This window comes from Akebia trifoliata, chromosome 13 (assembly GCF_017979445.1).
Source record: "Akebia trifoliata isolate Shusen 1 chromosome 13, ASM1797944v1, whole genome shotgun sequence".
Classification (NCBI taxonomy): domain Eukaryota; kingdom Viridiplantae; phylum Streptophyta; class Magnoliopsida; order Ranunculales; family Lardizabalaceae; genus Akebia; species Akebia trifoliata.
The window spans coordinates 12,146,599-12,168,048 of NC_141387.1; the positions used below are offsets into that span (position 1 = coordinate 12,146,599).

At 33.7% G+C, this 21,450-nt stretch overlaps 1 protein-coding gene across 1 annotated transcript; it reads right to left on the minus strand.

Annotated features, from left to right (window-relative positions):
• Positions 1-2,483: 2,483 nt before the first annotated feature.
• On the minus strand, positions 2,484-4,003 carry LOC147387878 (beta-glucosidase 24-like). Its single transcript, XM_086421818.1, has 5 exons — positions 3,794-4,003; positions 3,670-3,701; positions 3,430-3,535; positions 3,181-3,289; positions 2,484-2,745 (listed from the first exon to the last, which is right to left on the minus strand). Exons 1-5 carry the CDS (start codon positions 3,972-3,974, stop codon positions 2,601-2,603), a joined length of 573 nt encoding a protein of 190 aa, XP_086277944.1. The 5' UTR covers positions 3,975-4,003; the 3' UTR covers positions 2,484-2,600.
• Positions 4,004-21,450: the final 17,447 nt, after the last annotated feature.

Below are 21,450 nucleotides of genomic sequence, written 5' to 3' on the forward strand. Positions count from 1 at the left end.
CTTCCCTTACAGTTCACAATAAGCTCCTTATGAGCATTTAATTTTCAAGTTCTTAGTATTTCAATTCTATTTACTTTTACAAGCTTTCGTTTATGTTGGTTAGTTTAATTTTCTTTTCTTTCCCGAGTTGAGAAGAAAGAAAGTAATTCTTCAACCTGAGGTAATCTTCCCTCTAATAAGTTATGTAATAAATTTCATTGGAACCTCTTATGCTTACACTATGTGCACACACACCACATCTTTCTATTCTAAAAAGGTTAGAGTTAAAAATGGAAATCTACTTAGATCTACATCTAATTCTTTAAGCCAACAAAACAGTCCCATGGGGACAACATTTCATGCATAAAGGTTTAGTCCCACCATCGGTTGTCTCCAACTTATAGGCATAACTTAAGGACTAAACCAACAAATAAAGACTCTAAGAGAGAATATAAGAAGAACAATAGCTTTGAGGTAAAAAATGGTGGAATCTATGTGGATTCCAATCAAAATCAATCTCGTAAAAAATTCAACAAGTATACACTTGGTTTATAGCTTGGTTATTGTCTCTTTTAATCCATTCTACAAAACTAGATTATATACAATTTTCCTAAATTTTCTCTATAACTTCTTCTACTCTTAAAAAATAATAATAAAAAATAATTTTAAAACTTTATTTAATAGTCATTTTGGTAATCATTAATAGATGGGAGGGACAAAGAAGTTGTTAGAGACAAGATGCCTAACACATTCCTTGTCCCTCAACCGAACCTCCTTACTTAATTTACTAGGTAGACCTTTACCTTACCATTGAAAATAAGTCACTAAAAATTAAAACATATTTTAAAAATCATTTTAGTGGTGTCCATTCACACTCAAACTCTTTAAATGGTGACAAGTCTAAAACCTCAGTAAATGAGCTCAAACCTCTCCAAAAGTTTCGAAACCCATATATCTACAAAGTATATTACTATATATCAAATCATATTCTTATGTGGATTGATTTGATTTTATTATTAAGTTGATTTATCTAGATTTTATTTCTATTTATGATTACTATGTATTTTTTATATAAATCGTAAGAATTTATAAAATTTAAGATTTTGACACGCATATGGTTATTGCTGATTGATCAGAGTCTAGAAAGTCTTTTCTAGAGCCCTAATTTGTATAAACTTTATCAATGAATTGAACACTAAATCCCCTCATTAGACATAATGCATGGTTAGTCCATATTTATGTCGTTTTCAATTTAATTATGTATTTCAGAACTAATAACTATTATTTACGTGTAACATGAATTATTCACAAAGTTTCGAGGCGAATCAGGAAAATCCGAAGTTACCACTTTGATCTAAGATCCAAAATAAGACCGTACATCAAAATTCAAGTCAATTTATCAAAACTTTACCGTGACACCATGGTCAATGACAATGGCACAGTCAAAGAAGAAAGTCAAATCTCGAGATTCGTATTGAAACTTGAAGACTGAAATACATTCATATTGAAGTAGGACTTTGATATTTTTGTAATCACAGAATGTTTCTGAAATCCTAATTACCCAAGAAATCCTAATCTGGTCTCTCTATAAATAGGAAATCAGACTAAAGGCATCTCATCTGAGAGATCTTCAATGTCCTCCAGAGGTCAACTTCTCATTTTCTATTATTTTAGTTTAGGTTTTTATATTTTTCTTTCTTAGTTTTATGAAAGTTATAAGGAAGTTTTGTCGATTTCAAGTCAAGAAGCAATAAAGATATTTCTTTCTTTCGCTCTCTTCTTTTTTACTTTATTGTTTATTGTTCTTACGATATCTATTGGCTAAATCTCCGTTAGATCGGTTGAGGAAGTCGGAGCAAGATTTGGTAGTGTTTTACTGTTCTCGTAATGACTTAATAATTGTATTGTGATAGTGCAGGTATTGATTATTAGGTTGAATATTAAATGTTTTCAAAGTTTTGATGATTTATTTTTTTCATAAGTTTAAGAATAACCATGCTTTATAGAGAACAGTTAATTTTAATCTAATAATCTCGACCTAATTTATTGCATACTTTTATCTCGTTATATTATAGCTGTTTGATTTTCGGATCCACAAATATTAGCTTTGTTTAGTGGATTAAGATAAATAAATAACCAAAATTCACTAATAAAACTTGTGAAGGTAGATCCAATTGATCTACACTTTTCTTTTATATTTTTTTATTTTAGTAATTTATTTTAGATAAATCATCTCTTGCAAACTATTTTTAATCGTTTCCATAAACTTGAATTGGATTGGAAGTAAAAGTACTTTGGATTAACGTTGTCTCTATGGTTCGACCGTTGCTTTCCAACGTTTTCTTTTATTCCTTATTTTATCATCATTTACAACTCGAACATTGATCCAACCTCAATCCAACATGTTACAAATTAGTTCCTTAACGAAATTCAATCTTTGTTAAACATTCAACAAATAATATTAATAAACAAGACATTTCTTTATTTCAGTAAAACGTACATGACGTGGTACAACATTGAATAACATATCAAATGAGCTTTATTATATAAAAAGAATACAATAAAATTTAATAAACAAATAAAAAAAAAATCACTTAAGCCTTCTTGAGGAATTCCTTGAACTACTGTCCAGATTTTTTGGGATATCTTTTGAGATTATCATTGAAATCAGTGAAGCCCAACCCAAATCGAATGGAATAACCTGCTCCTACTTCCATACAGTCCAATAGAGACCATACACAGTACCCTTTCACCTTCACGTCCAGCCTGTTACATCAAAATATTATTTAACATTAGTAGAAAACAAATAATTCACTTTCTTCCTCCCCCCCCCCCCCCCCCCTTTTCCTATCTATAAATATATATAAATGGTTCAATTAGTGGGCTCACCATATTGATAGAAAAAATTAATAGCATGGGCTTGACCTTTTTTTATTATTATATCATCGAGATATCTCCACACTTTTTGGGAGGAAACTAGTCCATATATACATTCTCACCTCCCAACCCACGAAGTTTCCCAACATGAAATAGAATAAATAAAGAGGCAACCCATTTTCAAACACACGATCAGAGAGAGAGTAAACCCCCGTCGCTAGTTTTACCACTAAGTCAAACCCTTAATTTAGCCTACTAATTGAATGGCTTAGATTCTATATAACAATGTGATATGGTAATCCATGATAAGTCTTTCGGCTTTACCTCAAAGCTTCTTCAACTGCATAGAGATGGCGTTGAATGAATGAAATTCGATGATTATCCTCAAGTGCTTGCTTGAGTGGAAGAGTATCATTGCGTTGCTCACTAATCCCTGCATTTACCATTGAAATCTCCTAGTAAGAAATAACTCGCAATCTAAGATGTCAATCTGAAGATCGAAACACCTCATTATTAAACAAACCCATGGTTTGGATTATGTAAAAGACACAATACTAATAAAACTAACCATACCATTTTCAGTGATATAGATTATAGGGTCTTGGTAGTTTTGCTTCATATATATCATGGCATCTCTAAGCCCATCAGGATAGACGTAAAGGATGGTATTGCCAGGAACCTACAAATAAAAATCATGAAATCAAAATTACAAAAATAGTTTAAATAACACATAAGTACTGAGACTTGAATGTATAAAAGAACAAATGTTCAAAATCCTAATTAACTATTGAACACAATAGTGGTCAGTCTTACCGTATCGCCTATTGGTACTCCATTTCTTTCCACTGTAATGAGAAACATAAGATAAGAGTAAAATATTAGATAAGTTAGTGTGAAAGAGATAATTGGGACCTATTTGTGTTGTAGAGATTATCACCTTCATTGACCAAAAATTGGTCCTCAGTATAGTTAGGAGGTACAGCATTTGAATTTATTGGTAGGGCTCTGACATATCTTGATGTATAGTAATTGATACCAAAAAAATCACAAGCTCCTTTAATCATTTCTTTCTTCGCAGCGGTGAAAGTTGGAAGTTTGTTCCCCACCAAAGTTCTCATAATAGATGGGTATTCCCCAAACACAAATGGCTCCACAAACCTGATAAACAACAACTCATCATTAGAGTTTTGAGTTAATAGGATTGATTGTTTGTATTAAAGGACAAGAGAAATCATGACCAATGGATTTCACTCAAAACAAATATATAAATCTCAAAAACACGCGATACTAACCTTGTAAACATGAAATCCAATTGTTGGGATTTATCTTAGGGATACGTTATGTATCCAAACGATATGTGTTTTATCCCAATTGTTTGATTTCATATTTACACGATAAGGATTGGAGTTTCGTTATGAATTCTTTATCATATTTACATAGATGATGGTTATATGCTTATTACTTAAATATAATCAGTATGTCACGTCTATTATACTTGGAACTAACCATCCTACTTGAAATGCGAAGGCTCTGGTTGCTGCATCTTTATCTGCTTGAGAGTTTGATAATGGTTCAAACCACTGAAGAAGCAACGGCATACCTATTTCACCACCTTGAGTAGCCTGGAAAATAAAAGAACCAGTCAAAATAAATATATACACATTTTTTCGCTAGAGACGCATTTTAGAATAGAAGGGTATCAGAAGATCCATATGTATGTATATCTATTGGTTGGGTTCAATAATTAATAACGTAGCCAAAGTGTATTTCCCTATATGGGCTAATAGTTTCGGAATGGGCCGATTTTTTGTGAGGCTGATCTCTATGGTGAGGAGACCATCCCATTCTTGAAACTTCTAACCCCAATTTACAAGTAGAATTGTGGACCATCAATTTTTACTGTAAATTTGTAAACCACTTTTGATGGAGTTCGAAGTTTTCGAATAGGCTGATTTTTTTTTACCAAGATACCACTAAAATTTATGCTATGAACAAAAATAACACTCTGCAATTACCAAAATACCCTAACATCCTCATGAGGCCTTCGACAATATGTGTGTGTAAGTATATATATAGTCCCAGGCTTAAATTTTATTTTAATAAAAAGTCGTACTTGAGAGACAATGGGAGATGTAGAAAAGTAAAATTCATGTAAATCACCTGATAATTTTCTCTGTAGTGTTTAGTAGTAACAGCATGGGCTAATATGATGTTGTGGGCAACAATGTAAGGAAATCTTGCAGGATCATCTGATATATTAAGTCCTTGTAACTACCCATACTGAGCAAAAATCTGTGGCTCATTAACTGTCTGCCAATGCTTGACTCTATCCCCAAAATTTTTGAAGCATATATCACAAAATTTTTTGAAATCTTCCCTAAAAGTAGGAAAAAAAAAAAGAAATTAATGAAAACTTTATTTTACAAATATGTATTATAAAAATGCTCAAAGATGAATAAATATATAATTAAGAAAAAAATGAGATACTCACACTATTTGACGACCCAAAAGGCCATTATACTTGTCAAAACCTTTCTTAAGGTGAAGGGCATTTACAACGAATTTTTTTAAAGAGAAAATACAAGTCGTCCCACATCTAGATGATGTCTTTGGATGAATTATTAGGTATCACAATTATTTACGTTCATTTCTTTTGGACAACTTGGCAACCATAATGGTCGGGGTTGGACTTTCTTTCTAATATTTTCCTAGAAATACTCCCGTTACCATTTTTCTATGGAATACAAATTCTCTGCAATAAAACAGACCCTTATGATTTTGAAATATAAAAATGCCAATCTTTGAATTGTTTGAAATATAAAACTGTGACCAATGAATCTAATCATAGTGAAAGATGGTCAAATCTAGTGGATAGAAATCACCAATCAATATTAAAAGGTCAATGGCCAAGAAAGAATATTCTAAGCAGTATTTGTTGAATTGGATAACCACCCAACATGGACTATTGTATTAAGTTTGACAAGAAGTCTTCCTTCTCCAGTAATTCATGAAATCTTGTCGGTTTTTTAATATATATTTAAAAGTATTTCTTGAATTGTTAGGGAGAGAGCGAAATTTATTAAGGGAAGGAAACGTTAAAAATAAGTTAGATTTAGAATGGTTCTACAATAGTTTGAAAAATCAAAATAAACATATTTTATGTTACTCTTTGACTCAGCTAAACATATTAATTAATTTTTTAGTGGTGCTGGAGTAATATTGAAATAGACAACGTTTGCGACATTAGTGTGCACAGAATCTTAGAAGCTTCTTGTATAAACACATCCACGTCAGCAATGTCTGAAAAGGGGTCACTTTCCATGAAAAGCCTATATGGTTGTATAAACACATCCACGTCAGCAATGTCTGAAAAGAGGTCAATTTTAATGAAAAGCCTATATGGTTGTATAAACACATCCACGTCAGCCATGTCTGAAAAGAGCTTTTTTCTTAGGTATTTTATTTATAAAAAAAAAAACCATACATTATTAAAATAATAATAATATTTTTTTATATTACACACGACTTTTTCAAACATTACTCATAAGACTGAGGTTTTATTAAGAAATAAAACTAGCCTGACTAACTTAGTAAGATTTAAATCTTACCAAAGGTCGTTAGGAACACATGGATTACCAAGTCCTATAAATTTCATCAAAAAATTCCAATTCAAAATTTTTTAGGACAATAAAATTTTTTTTTTTTTAAATGTGCATTTATTATTAAAAAATAATGAAAAAAAAAAACATTTTTTGACTTCATCCAACATGTAAAAATGGACGACTACTGTATTCCTAAATTAAAAATTAAAATTCAACAGTAATAGAATTTTTTTTTAAAAGAAAAATCTAAGTTCTTAGAATTCTATTCTCTACAACTATGTCGCATTGGATCATATATTTTGGATGTCAGAAGGTGATGCGGTCAGGAATTTCATTATTCTGGTAAGTATTTTTCTTTCATTGGTGTGAATTGGGCTTGTAGGCACCTTATTTTTGCCTAGGTCGAGTTTGAGAGCATTAAAAATCTTCCAAAAATGGGTTTGACCCAATAAATTTTTTAAAAAAAGTTTAAAACCCAACTTTCGAGAAGTCAGATGGACCGAAGAGGTCATTTTCAAAGAAAATTTTAAGTTTGGCCGAACTTTACCTTCAATCAGATCAAATTTAATCTTGGAATAACCTCACCCACTCCAAAGGTAATTTTTGGTGTGGTCGAACCTAAGGTTCCACCAAGGTTAAAATTTTGCTTGGTTGAACCTTAATTCGGCTAGAGTTGAACTTTGATTAAATTTGGCTTAGTCGAGCCATAGGTTCAACCAAATCTTTTTTTTTTTTGCTAAGCAAGCAAGATGATTTATATTATATATGGGAAAATTTGTACATAGGGCAGACCCTAACGATTTACAATTCGAAATTGAGGCAATTCAAGCTTATCTCCAGTATAAGCATGTTTAACATTAATAGGTAACTCCATTACTCGCATGAACTTCATTGACTGTTGACTATGAATTGCTGTTGCAGCAAGGGCGTCTGCAACAACATTTGCCTCTCTCCAAACATGAGTTACTCTGACTTCGATTTTCGATAGCATTGTCCGTGCTTTATATATCCATTCGATTTTCAACCAAATCTATTGGACAGTTAAGACCCATGTGTGTTCAAATTTTTTTTAGGGAAAATGACCCCTCTAACCCCGTTCTTAGTAGTTTTTCCCTCAAGAAATCCTTCTTCTTTTACTCTTTTACCCCTCTTCAACTCTCTAACAAATTCCACCACTTTAGTCTTCTCATAATTTCTCAAATCTCCTAACAAAGATTTTGTCTTATTTGGTCATCAGTCAAGGATAATTCCATCACTCAAAGATTTTGTCTTAACCCAAGTTTATTACGACTCATTAGAATGGATTCCTACTTCTACATTTCACATATTCTTCAAAAGTCAAAGGGTTTTCATGGTATTCGATGTGATTTTACCAAGTTCAAAATCCTATGACCACTTTGTCTTTCCTAGAGAATTCTTTCGAATTTATATCAATTGACGCTTGTACCCCTAATTTGTTGGATACTTTATCAAAGGAAGTGACCAAAAATGCCAAAAACATATCATCTAATTACACTCTAGAAATTATTGGGCTTTTACTAATCTATGACTTGATCATCAAAATTAGTGAGACCCATAAATGAGTGAAAAACCATCAAGGCCAAGGAAAAGAGGAGTAATTGTAATTTTTTATGAAAGTTTTAATGAAGTTATTGAAAACTTGAAGATTTATGACTAATTTATCCTCAAGAGTCTCTTAAACACCTATAAAGAGGAGATCCATTCAAGGCAAAGGAGTAGGAGTTCATTTAATAATCGAAAATTCTAACTGAAAATCTCTTTAACCTCTCTAGCCTCCCATTGTCAAAACTTCTTAAAACCCCTAGAAGAAAAATAAAAGAACAAGAAGAATAATAAGCAAAAGGAATAAGAATACCAATCAGTCTCTTTGTTAGATTGCTTTATGTTCTTTATTTTCATGTAATTTAAATTTCATAGTGTAGATATTTTACTTTCTTTACTTCTCTTGTACTTTAAGTTTCCTAGAATGATAATTCTTTGTTTTATTTTTCAGTAGATGGCAATATAGCTAGAGAGAAAACCATCTTAGGAGGTAGGTAATCTTTTCTTGCTAAGTCCATCCCATGCATACACTTTGTACACATCCACTTTTAAAATGACTACAAGTTAGGATGTAGGTCTTCATAGGCTTATATCCAATCTTTATAACCAACAAAAATAGTTCAAAAATAGATAAAATCTCATGCATGTAGTTTTGAGTCCTATATGGTGCGATTCAAATCATTATACTCACCAAAGGATCAAACCAATAAACAAAGTCTCTCAAGGGAACACATAAGTTAGTTTTGAAGTTTTAGGACCCCAAATGATGAAATTCATGTGGATTTCCATCAAAGTCTCAAAAGTTCACAAAAAATCCAGTAAGCATCTATTTCTGGTAGTAGCTTACTCATTATCTTAATTTGCTCATTTTTCAAAATAAAACTATAAGCAATTTTCTTAACTATTCTTTATAATTCCTTCTACTCTCAAAACTTTAAAATGAGTTTTTAATTTCACCTTTAGTCAATCAATTGGCAATCATCTTAGGATGGGAGGGATAAGGTGCCTAACACTTTCCTTTTCCCTCAACCAAGCCTTCTTACTTTATTTTTTTAGGTAGACATTTTCCTATTATCATTTGGATATGTAAATCACTACAAGCTAAGAAAAATAAATTTAAATTTTTTTTTTTGTAATGTCCATTTATACTTTAATTGAATGGTGGTGACTCTTATACTCATGTAAATGAGCTCAAACTTTCCCAAAGGTTTTGAAGCCCATGTATTTATAAGGCTTAAACTCATATCTCAGTTGATTTGACACATTGCAAAACAATTTTGAGGTCATGTTATCCATGTTGGTAAAATAGCGTGTTGGGTACCTAACACGTCTCATACCTAATCCTTTTATCACTTTCTATTAAAAGACAAAAGTACTATTTCTGGTACATAATCATCTCAGTGTTTGTTAGATAGTCTTTCAGTCTCATACAAGTTACAAGATACCCTAGCATTTTGTTGCCTATTTTGTTTTTTTTTATCTGAGTTTGATTACCAAATGATTTTTTTCCCTTGGATTCATTACTTTTTTTATCACGAACTTCTATTGAACTATTTTGGTTGATCGATAAGGATAAAAGTTTCTAAAATTGTTTTATCTGAAGGCGAAGAGGAGTTGAGAACTACAACATTCTTCACTGGTTATTTTTTTATGTCCTCTATCATCAATAATAATGTGAGCACCAATGATGGTTCTAGAACCTTTTAGTTGTTAATAAAATACATGTATTGTTCCTCCTTTCACTTATATTTTGTCATCTCTCTAGTATTGAAAGTGCATATTCACCTTCACCATCTCAATGCATTTTATTTTGAGTCATGCTAGCTTACTTAGCTCTTTCAAACTCCATCCTTATTTATTGCTCTATTTTTTTCTCATCCATATCGATGAGGATTCACTATTTGAGTGGGGATTTAATAGGATTCTATTCTTGATTTAACAAGTGTAATGGTTCTGATGTACCAACAACATTTATCACAAAAACATGTCCATATTTTGATGTGAGTTCACAACTACATTTTAAAATGTGAGTTGTTCTCCTTAGTTTTTTTCTTTGTTGGTTCTCTTCAAATATTATAAAATTTGTATTATGTTATCCTCCCACTAATGTATTACTAAAGAAATAATAAATGTTGTCGGTTATTTTGTTTTGCATAAAAGGATGAGCAAATTCTCATTTTCGTTTTATGTTGACAAAAGATGGATTTTAGTTCAAAGTGAAAATCTCATTCATAACCTTTGTCGTAAGGAAGCATTATACTTTTTTGAATGGTGAAATGAAATGGTTCTAATTATTAATTTTATAATTGGTTTAGTGCTCTTTATTAATGAAACTTTGAGCATGCATTTACTAGTAAAATTGTGCAACCATTTCATGAAATCTTTGGAATGTAGGAACTTTTGATAAGTTTGTCTTTGTCATGAGAAATGCATACTCAAAATATTTCTCTCTTTGGATAGCCTGGTGTCAGTCAATGGGTTGATCCAGTAATGGGTTTTGAATTAAGTTTCGGTTGAAAAGGAAAGATTTGGTAATAATATCTCTGAATATTAAGAGTTTTGTTAGATGTATTTGTTGTAAATAGAATAATTAGTCAACACTATAAATTAGAAAATTAGTTGGGCTAGCTAGCTGTTGAAAATGCTGATTTTGTGTTAATCAGTTTCCTAATTTTGTGCTTATATTCTCTCCTATAGGAGAACTAATGTAAACTTGTGAGAGAAGTGTACTAATATAGAAAATCTTATTCCATATTGTCATCCCTTTCAAGCTCAAATGGTATTAGAACCTCCCTAAAAAAAAGTTTTTTTTCTCCATAATTTCTTTGTTAATCTGCCATGTCTAACGTTTCCTCCAAGTCAATCCTGTCTCTCACAACCCAACCAACCAACTCTACTCAAATCACCACTATTTGCCTTAATGGTGACAATTATTTATGATGGTCTCAGTCCGTTCGGATGTACATTAGAGAATGGGGAAAGATCGGGTACCTAACGAGAGACAAAAAGGCACTAGCACTGGAGGACCCAACATTTGCACCTAGGATGCAGAAAATTCAATGGTGATGACTTAGCTCATGAACTCTATGGACGAGGATATTAGCTCCAACTATTTTTGCTACTCCACAACAAAAGAACTCTGGGACAATGTGAATCAGATGTACTCTGATTTGGGAAATCACTCTCAGGTCTATAAATTCACTTTGAAACTTGGTGAGATTCGACAGAGGGAAGACTCTGTCACCAAATATTTCAATTCATTGAAGCGCCTTTGGCAAGATTTGGATATGTTCAATGATTATGAATGAAAATCCATTGAAGTTGTCAATCACAACAAACAGACTGTGGAGGCTTATTGTATTTACAAATTCCTTGTTGGGCTCAAAGTGGAATTTGATGAAGCACGGGACAGATCATTGGTAGGACTCCATTTCCTCCAATTGGTGAGGTGTTTGCTAAGGTTCGAAGAGAAGAGAGTCGCAGACAAGTAATGTTGGGAAGAAGACTACTAGCGGGCTTATTGAGAGTTCTACCCTTGTTATTGTCGAGGCTACTGCTAATAAAGCAGCCAATTTTCAATGAAAATTTGAAGAGAAGCCACGGGTCTAGTGCGACTACTGCAACAAATCGTGCCATACTCAAAAGACCTGTTGGAAAACCAACGAATTGGAAGAATAGCAAGACTAGTGTTAGAAACAGTCGTGCTTATCCCACCTCTAATGAAGCTATGACAAATCCCTTTAGCAAAGAGCAGATGGATCACCTTCTGAAGCTGTTGAAATCTAATTCCTCATCTGGTATTCCTAATGTTTCTCTTGTGCAAACAAGTAGTGCACCTAATGCCCTTTCTTATTATTCAAATTTTACTCCATGGATCATCGATTTTGGAGCCTCTAATCATATGACCAGCCTTTCCAATCTTTTTAGCACTTACTCGCCATGTTTTGGCCTTGAAAAAATTAGAATTGCAGATGGTAGTTTCACACCCATTGCAGGAAAAGGTTTGATAAGATTATCTGAGAAAATAGATCTTAAATTTGTTCTCCATGTCCCTAAACTAGCCTGTAACCTTTTTCTGTGAGTAAACTAACCAAAGAATCTAATTGCCATGTAATTTTCTGTGATTCTTATCGTGAATTTCATGACCAGAGTTCGAGGAAAAAGATTGGCAGTGCTAAAATGATAGATTGACTTTACTACTTTGATGGTGACTTCTCTAATAAAAAAAAAGGCTCAGGGTCTTAATAGTGTCAGTTTTAATTATGTTTATGAACAAATAACACTTTGGCACTTAAGACAAGAACATCCTAGTTTTCCATATCTTAAACATTTATTTCCTACTTTATTTAAGGGTTTGGATTGTTTATCATTCTATTATGAAAGTTGTCACTTATCTAAGAGTCATCATATTACTTATTAGTCAAAACCTTATACTTCTTCAAAATCACTTTATTTAATACATAGTGATGTTTTGGTACCTTCAAGAGTCACTACTATCTCTAGAAAAAAAATGGTTTGTTACTTTTATAAATGATCGTATCCATTTATATTGGGTTTATTTGATGAATGAAAAGTGTGAGATGGAAAAACTTTTTAAGGAATTTTACACGATGGTTGACACACAGTTTCAAATAAAAATTAGTATCTTCACACCAATAATGGAACAAGTATTTTAATGAACTTTTGAGAAGATCTTTGAAGGAAAAGAGGATACATCATTAGTTTACTTGTGGGGATACCCCTCAACAAAACAGAATTGCTGAAAGAAAAATAAGCATTTACTTGAAGTGGCTCGTGCTTTAATGTTTTCAATGAATGTTCCAAAATTATCTTTGGTTGGAAACTGTTTTAATAGCCTCTTATCTAATTAACAGAATGCCTACACATGTTTTAAAATATAGCACGCCATTAAAATATTTTCAAAAAACATTTCCCTTATCAAGGATGTACTCGGATTTACCTCTCAAGCTTTTTGGCTGCATTGATTTTGTTCATATACCCAATAATACTCGGTCCGAACTTGATCCTCAGGCTGAAAAATGTGTTTTTATAGGGTATGCTTATAATAAAAATGGATATAAGTGCTATAATCCCCAAACAAGAAAATTTTATGTGAGTATGGATGTCTCTTTCTTTGAAAATAGAACCTATTTTCACAAAAATTCACTTCAGGGGGAGAATGAGGTGATGGAAGAAAATATTTGAGATTTATCTCCTACTCCTTTATCAAATATGATTTTGGCTACTTCAACTCATTCTTCTCATCCTACTGTTATTCCCGAAATTCAAAGTCAAGAAAAATGTGATAGAATCAATGAAAACAATGAAGGGAATCCTAGTTATAGTAACGAACATTACCATATATGAAATAAGGGGCAGAATCACTACAACCGGGTCCAAAATATCCCAATACTGAGTATTTGGTTTATACTCGAGGAAGACCCATCAAAAGAGTCAAAGTCAGCCTATTCCTCTTAGAAATGATCAATCTTGACCTTCAGGAATTGGACCTCCAGATTTCACAGATAGTTTTGTTCCTAACTCATCTTCAATTCATGTTACTTCTCCTAACCAAAAACCATCAAACCTTGATACACCTATAGCTGTTAGGAAAAGAACCTGAACTTGCACCAAATATCCCATTGCCGAATACCTTTCTTATGAAAAAATCTCTCATATTCATAGGGCCTTCACCTCAAAAATCTCATACTTGTTTGTCTCGAGAAACATTCAGGAAGCTCTTGATAATCCAAATTGGAAATAAATAGTGATAGCATTGCAACAAATATGGCAATTAGGAACGGTTTGTAACGGTTCCTAAGCCAGTATGAAAAAGTTTGCAGATCATCTCTAATCGAGGCATCGTTAATGAGTTTAAATGACTGGAAGCTGTTCTATATTTCAGGATTTAAAACAGCTAAAAACGGTTCTAGATCTCAAAATTTGAAACAGCTTAAAACCATTCCAAATCTAAAAAGACTAGCACAAAAAATAACACCTTAAACATCGATTTAAAATCTGATATCTATAAGACTGATGTTTTAGGTCTAAGACTTTAGACATCGGTTACAAACTGATGTCAAAAGTGGTCATAAACCGATATCTAAATTTTATTTTTAAAAATTAATTTTTAAATTTTTTTTTTTACCCCATTATTAACCACGTTCAAAATAGACACAAATAGAGAATATTGAGGTTCTCAATCACATTCATTTATACACAAAAAGAGTTACAATTAATCATAAATTACAAAATTACCAAATACTTCACCATCAAAATTACAAAATAGAATCACCACCACCCCCCAAAATAAGAAACCTACCCATAACTTCTTCCCTATATTACCATATATACATTACAAGTTCCAAGCACTCGTAAAGCTCTGTTTTGGGAGTTCAATAGCAGTCCACAAGAGTCTTCCTTGTGAAAAGTTTTCAAAACGACCAAAGATTAGGGAAGAAAGCAAATGTTTATAAATAATTAATAATTCCTTTCTAAACTTTCATAAAATTTGGTTATAAAAGTTTTTTTTTTTTCCTAAATTTTGAATCAAAAAGTAAATTTTATTCACCTATTATGCCAACAGAAGTATCAAAAATCTGTAAAAATTGTCGCCATAGAAGAATTAAAAAAAAAAAAACATATAAATTAATTAGAAATGAAATTGAAACATGGAATCATCAAATGTTGAGGATTAGAGAAGAGAGAAGAAGAGTTGCCTCGGTTCGAGCATCAACTAAGACTTGTCTTACGTATCCTCATTTAGATCCAGAGGTTTAAGAGCGACTACAATGCCATTAACACTTACTCTTCTCCTTATTATTATTATTATTATTATTATTATTATTATTGTTAGCTCTGATATGAGTATGAAACGAATTAATGCTACTGCTCATCACAATAATTGATAAGGCAAAGAACAAGACAACCGTTAAAAAGTGTAAATTACTCTAACTAAATTATATTAATCATGGCATGAAGAAAGGAGCGTAAACAAAATACAAGAAGAGAAGGCTGAGGTAGTCCTTCAAAGAAAAGTAAAAAACGAACTAAAAATTTTCAAAATATCAATGATTACACAAGGAATTCCACCTAAAAAAAATCATTGAAAGTAGTTTCCACAAACTCTATGTTCAGATTTGACTAAAGGTATAGAAAACCCAAGATCTCCAAGAAAATGCCATAAAAGTTTTTCGCCTTTACTTTTGAACACTTTGTTATTTCTTTCATTCCATAACCCCCAAAAAATAGTCGAGGGAAGCATAGCCCAGATGTATCTTTTTTTGGAGGAGAAAACATTATTGGCCTACTCTACTAACAACAAGAAGAACTTTTGAGTTAAGACCTAGTTAATATGGCAAAACCTAATGAAAAGGAACCAAATATCATGAGAGAAAAAAGTAGTGAATTAAAATATGGTCAATCGACTCCCCATCCCTCAAACAAAAGGGGTAGCAATTGGGAGTGATCCAAGCCCATGCAATCAAATTGTCTATCGTAATAATCTTTCCTAAAGAAGCCAACCAACTAAAAAGGGACATTTTTGAACGAACTAACTTGGACCAAATAATGGACTCTGATAAGGATTGCTCAACGAAAGGGATTAGTCATTTGTGAAAAGAGCGAACAGAGAATCTCGGATCCTTCACCCTTGTCCATTCCTACCTATCCTGATCGTTTTCATTGAGATGAAGGAAATGCAAGAGATCGAGGAAAGATGTCACCTCTGTTAGCTCCTAATCATTAAAGTTTCTCCTAAACCCTAAATCCCAAGTAAAAGTGGAGTCGTTGTGAATTAAAAACTATTGGATCGAATAGTTCTTCTTTAGAGAATAAGCGTACAAGAATAAAAATTGAGTTGCCAGAGACAATGTGCCGCACCAAATATCTTCTCAGGATCTAATTTTGTTCCTCGTGCCCGCTCTGAATCTAATCATTCTCTCAAAGTCCTCGCTCACCTTAAGAATCCCCTTCCACACATTGCACTCATACAAGCTTTTAGCCTCACCGCTATACCAACCTAATCTCTTCACCTCGTACTTAGCCATAATGACCCTCCTCCACAAACTACTCATTTTCTTGTCAAATCTCCAAAGTCATTTTCTTAAAAGCGATCTATTAACATATCTTAGACCCCTAATCCCCAGTCCTCCATTCTTCTTGGGCATGCAAATCAACTTCCATCTTACTAGGTAGTACTTCTTCCTACCATTCTTATCATTTCACAAAAAATTTCTCATAAGCCTTTCAAACGGATTTCTATAGACTTAGGAAACGAGAATAAGAAGAAGAAGTATGTCGAGATACTTGTCAAGATGCTTTTGATCAAAGTTATTTTCTTTCTTTTTGATAAATATTTGGCCTTCCACGTGCTCAACTTATTTTCCAATATCTAAATCACATCTTCCCAAATTCTGTTCTTATTGTAGGAAAGTCCTAACGATAAACTCAAATAAGTCGTGGGTAAAGTATCATACCCACAACTCAAAGTTGTGACCATCAAATGAATATCATTCACATCTCCAACCCCAAAAACAAACTTTACTTTTCTGCAAATTTATATGTAATCTTGAAATAGCCTCAAAAAAACACAATAAGACACATAACACTCTCACCTGATCCCTTGAATGGTTCAAAAACACCAATGTGCCATCCGCAAATTTTAAATGGAAAATCAAAGGACCATCATTGTTCATCCTAAACCCCAAAAGCTTTCCTAAATCGATCGCTCTTCTAAACAATCTACCCAAGGCCTCTACTACTATAAGAAACAAGAACGAAGATAAAGAGTCCCCTTACCTCAATCCTTTCAAACCCCTAAAGAAACCATCCAGACTCTCATTCACTATAATCGAATAAGACACTGTTGTAACGCATTCCATGATTTAACTGTTCCACTTCGCTCTAAAACCCATCCTCCCTATCATATATTCCAAAAAGTCCCAACTTACATGATCATAAGCCTTTTATAAGTCTATTTTTCCAATCATCCCCTCTTTCTAATCCTTAATCCTCGAGTCAAAACATTCATTGGTCATCAATACTCTATCAAGAATTTTTCTTTCCCTAATGAAAGTCCCTTGCTCTTCATTGATAAGATTAGGAAGAACCACTTTCAATCTTGAAATTAACATCTTGGAGAAAATTTTATACACTGAACTCACCAAACTAATAGGTCTTAAGTCTCTTAGCTTATGCACCCCGACTCTCTTAGGGATCAAAGCCACAAAAGTGTTGTTAAGGCTGTAGTTAAGATAATTCTTCTCTTGTAACTCTTTTATGACTTTCATGAAGTTAGTCAAGATGATTTCCCAACAATGTTTGAAGAATTCTATGGTAAATCCATCCGGCCCCAGTGCTTTATCCCCATTCATCAAAAAAAGAACTAATTTAACATCTTCCTCCTCAATTTGTCTTTCCAACAACATCCTATTATTCTGATTTAATGATTTAAACTCTAAATTATCCGGTTGAGGTCTTATGGATTCCTTTTCCTTGTAAAGATCTTTGTAATAGCCCACCACCACTTCCCTAATTTTCTCTTCTCCAACCACCACGATGTCTTTGATAGTTTGATAAGTTGATTACTTCTTTTCTGGAAGTTGGCAACTTTGTCAAAAAATGTGGTGTTATTATCCCCTTCTTTCAACCATTTGACCTTCAATTTTTGTTTCCAACTTATCTCCTCCATAAGCGCCCATCTTTGAAATTTTAGTTTCAACTTTATTCTTTTACCTCTTTCTACTGTATTCAAATTCCCTTTTGATGCCATTGAGATATTCGAACCCCTATTCTTAATTATTTATGGAGTCTATACACCCATTCTTCTCTTCAATTTCGTACACTCTATTATTACAATTAAGTTGCTCTTCAAGAATAGTTCTATCTCTCAAATCTCCGACAACCACTCTCAAAAGCAATGAGGACTTTCTATCCCTTGTCAATGGGACTATACCAAAATCTTCTTCCAGGTTTAGGAATTCACTAGCTAGCCAATCCACAGTCTCCAATTCTATCATTACTACCTCTTCTTCACACATAGTCATTGGCAGCTCATCATTATCTCTATTGGTCCAATTTCTATCATTATACGTCTTTGTCCGATGAGCAACTTCCACCTCTACTAATTTCTGAGTAGGATGTAGTGATACCAGAGCTAACTGACTGACATCTTTCCTGTTCTTCCTACTTCCTTCCTCCTCTAGGACAAGCTCAAAGGATTGGAAAGAATCGATGGAGGCTACAGAAAATCAAGACCTGTCCATGTAGAAAACACCACAAGAAACAAACAACAAGGTATCCCAAGAAAATTTCAAAGAAAATAATACATAACCCTTATGGAAAAACAAGGTACAAATTTTCACGAGGATACAAGGAAAGGAACTGAGGAAAAGTGGATGGACGAGTAAATTCTCCAAACTTCAAAGCTCCAAGGTTAACAATCCCTCTATTGTTATTGCTTGGAGATCCAACAACTTTCGATCTAGCAGGATAGTTCCAAAGATCAGCTCAAAGTCTATCCCAGATTCTAATTATCACAATAAGATGATGCTTGGACTAATCACCTTCACCTTTCCTTTGTTTAAATGCTTCTGTTATCTTCACAACTTGTTTTACGCCCAAAGATGGACCTCCAACCCAATTCATTGTTTGTTGACCTTGATCTTGAACTAAACTCTGCAAGTGGATCCCACCCTTTGTGGGTTACTGATCTTGGTTGTCAATTTAAGCCCCCCATCTATGGATGAGATGTTGCCACATGTTATGATCTGAACATGATTTTTGTTCTTGTTACGCTCCATCACTCCTCCCCGTCGTAGGAGCTTACGATACCTCAAAATTTGTGCCACCTGTCCAAGTCTCCTAACCAACTTTATACCCCTGTTACGCAATTTTTTTCTTGTCCACACCTTGCACTGCATTGCCCCTACATGTGATCTTTTAGACTATCCCTTTGTCGATTTAAAATTTGGAAATATTACCTCTTTGTTCTGTTTGGTTACCTCCATAGGCTTTGATCCCTCTAGCCCTATGGGGTTAAGTCTAGGTTTCTCCTTCTCCTTTTGCACTTCCAGACCAAATCTGGATTCCATTAGAGGACCTGTTTGATTATACATCTTCTGATTTCGGGATTCCATATTCGTCCTTTCTAGTAGAGTATCAACTACACTAGTAATGACAAACTCCTTATCTTATTTTTCTATGTCGATATATATCCCAACTCTGAATCTGTAACCTCCACAATACATGCACAAGCTCTTGAAGATTTTCCATATTGGGAATCCCACCTTCAACCTTACAAAGGTAATGTCCTCCCACCATCTGGTTTTGAAATCCACTATTTTCAAACCCCCAAGTTGATTTCCAATTAGTTTGAAGGCATATTCATCCCAAAGGTGGAATAGAATCCCGCAAACTTTGATCCAAGTTCCAGATTTTCTCCAGCTTGAGTTTAGGCTATTGGCGTCTGCGAACCAGGACTTGATAGAGATGCACTTGTCTTTGATGACCACCTCACGCAGATCTCTGTTCTCCAAGAAGAGAATTCTCTTATAGCTACCCCAACTAATAAGCTTCCTATTGAAAGCCCCTTTCCATCTTAGAGCATGGTTGCACTTCCTTAAAAACTCCACCCAATCAAACTCCTCTGACTTCGTTCCACAAATTAGTATACAACTCCACATACCAAAGGCTCCATCCTTATTGTTATCTTTCTTATCAGTTTGAACTTGGGATACTGTTGCATTTGCACTTACAAAAGATGTTTTGTTCTCCTTTGTTATATTTCTTTTTTTAAGTATCTAAGCATCTTTCTTTGTGATATGTGACAAAGCTACATCACCCAAATTGTTGAAAATGATTCTGCCAATTTTTGCTACATCTACGCATCTTGCGTCGAGAACAGAGCCCTGGTTATCCCCTCTCCAGTAGGCCATGGTTACTTCCGATTCTAAAAAAAGCTTCAAAGCCAAACTAACTCTGTTCCACCCATCACTCTCCCTTCCTTCAAGAAACACTACTAATAATCTTTTGGCCGAGTTTGAAAATCTCTTTATTATTAAAAATATTCCCCTTCTATTAGCTTCTTTGGTTGCTAGGAGAAAATTCCCTTCAAATGATAACTTGTCTCTGAAAGATTCACTTGCTGCCCCTACTACTTTTAGAACCTTGCAAAGCAGCATCCCTTCCTCCCAAAGCCAAGTCATTTGAGAGGTCCATCATCTTCTAGATTCCTTGATTAATAACCTTTTGTGATTCTTCACCCAGCATCTTTTAAACTCGAAACTCTTGGCTTCGATCTTTAGAACTCTACTTCCCATTCCTTCATTCATCTTTGTTGCTCAGGGTTCAATCTTATTTTTTCCTTTCTGTATTCAGATCTGGAATTAACTCTCATTTTTGCCCATTACAAGCTTACAGCTGGTCTTGGAGTTTCTTTAAGCCCTTTCAATTCATCTGATCAACTTAAGACCTATAACAGCATGTTTTGTAAATGAGGCCTTAAAGAGGGCCGAGATAGCTAAGGTAGAAAGGAAGGCAATAGAGGTGCTGCAAGGCACACCAACCTCCACCTGTCGCATAAACTTGTCTACCAACAACTTCAACTACACAGCAGTAGAACTAACAACCATCTTCTTATGCATCTAGTACTAGCACAACCCAGTAGTACAATAGCCACCTACTCGAACTTCTAATACAGGTACAACCCAACCTCTTCCTATCTCATAGACTTGTCAGCCAGTAACTTCAACTACACCACAACAGCCCCAACATCCATCTTCTCATACATCCAAAATTGGTACAACTGCACAGCAACAACAACCACCTACTCAAACTTCTAAAGTAGGTCCAACCCAATGTCTTGCCTCTAAAATGCAAACAAATTCTTCAGATCTGAATGTTTGCAGCTGGTCTTTTTGTCAAACACCTTCGAGTCAGAACCTCTTTGATTCTAGTAGGCAACCAAAAACATCACTGAAATAATGCATGTGATCAATGGAACTGTTAGTAATCTCATAGATAGCCAAGCAAAGAGAAAAGAGAGAGAGAGAGATGCAGCTTTCAGCAATGGCCACTGAATCCCTTTCAACAATTACAAAACTCGGTGATTGTTAGAGAAAATTGATCAATTGAAAAAGATCATGGTAGAGACTCTTTGGCTCTCTTGGAGAAGGAGCCCAATAGATTTATCAACACCATAGAGAAATCCTATGGACACACTCCACCATATTTTCTGAAGTAGTTGGATAATAATTTCCTACAATAGGTTGATTAACTGGAAGAGACCAGTCAACTCTATAATCTCGCACTAATAGGTTCATTGTATGTTTTTCCTTATGTTAATATTGTTAAATGTGAAGGCTTTAGAAAGAAAGCGAAGAAAGTTTTCTCTTAGGAGCAATAAAAGTATATTAACATTATCCACAAT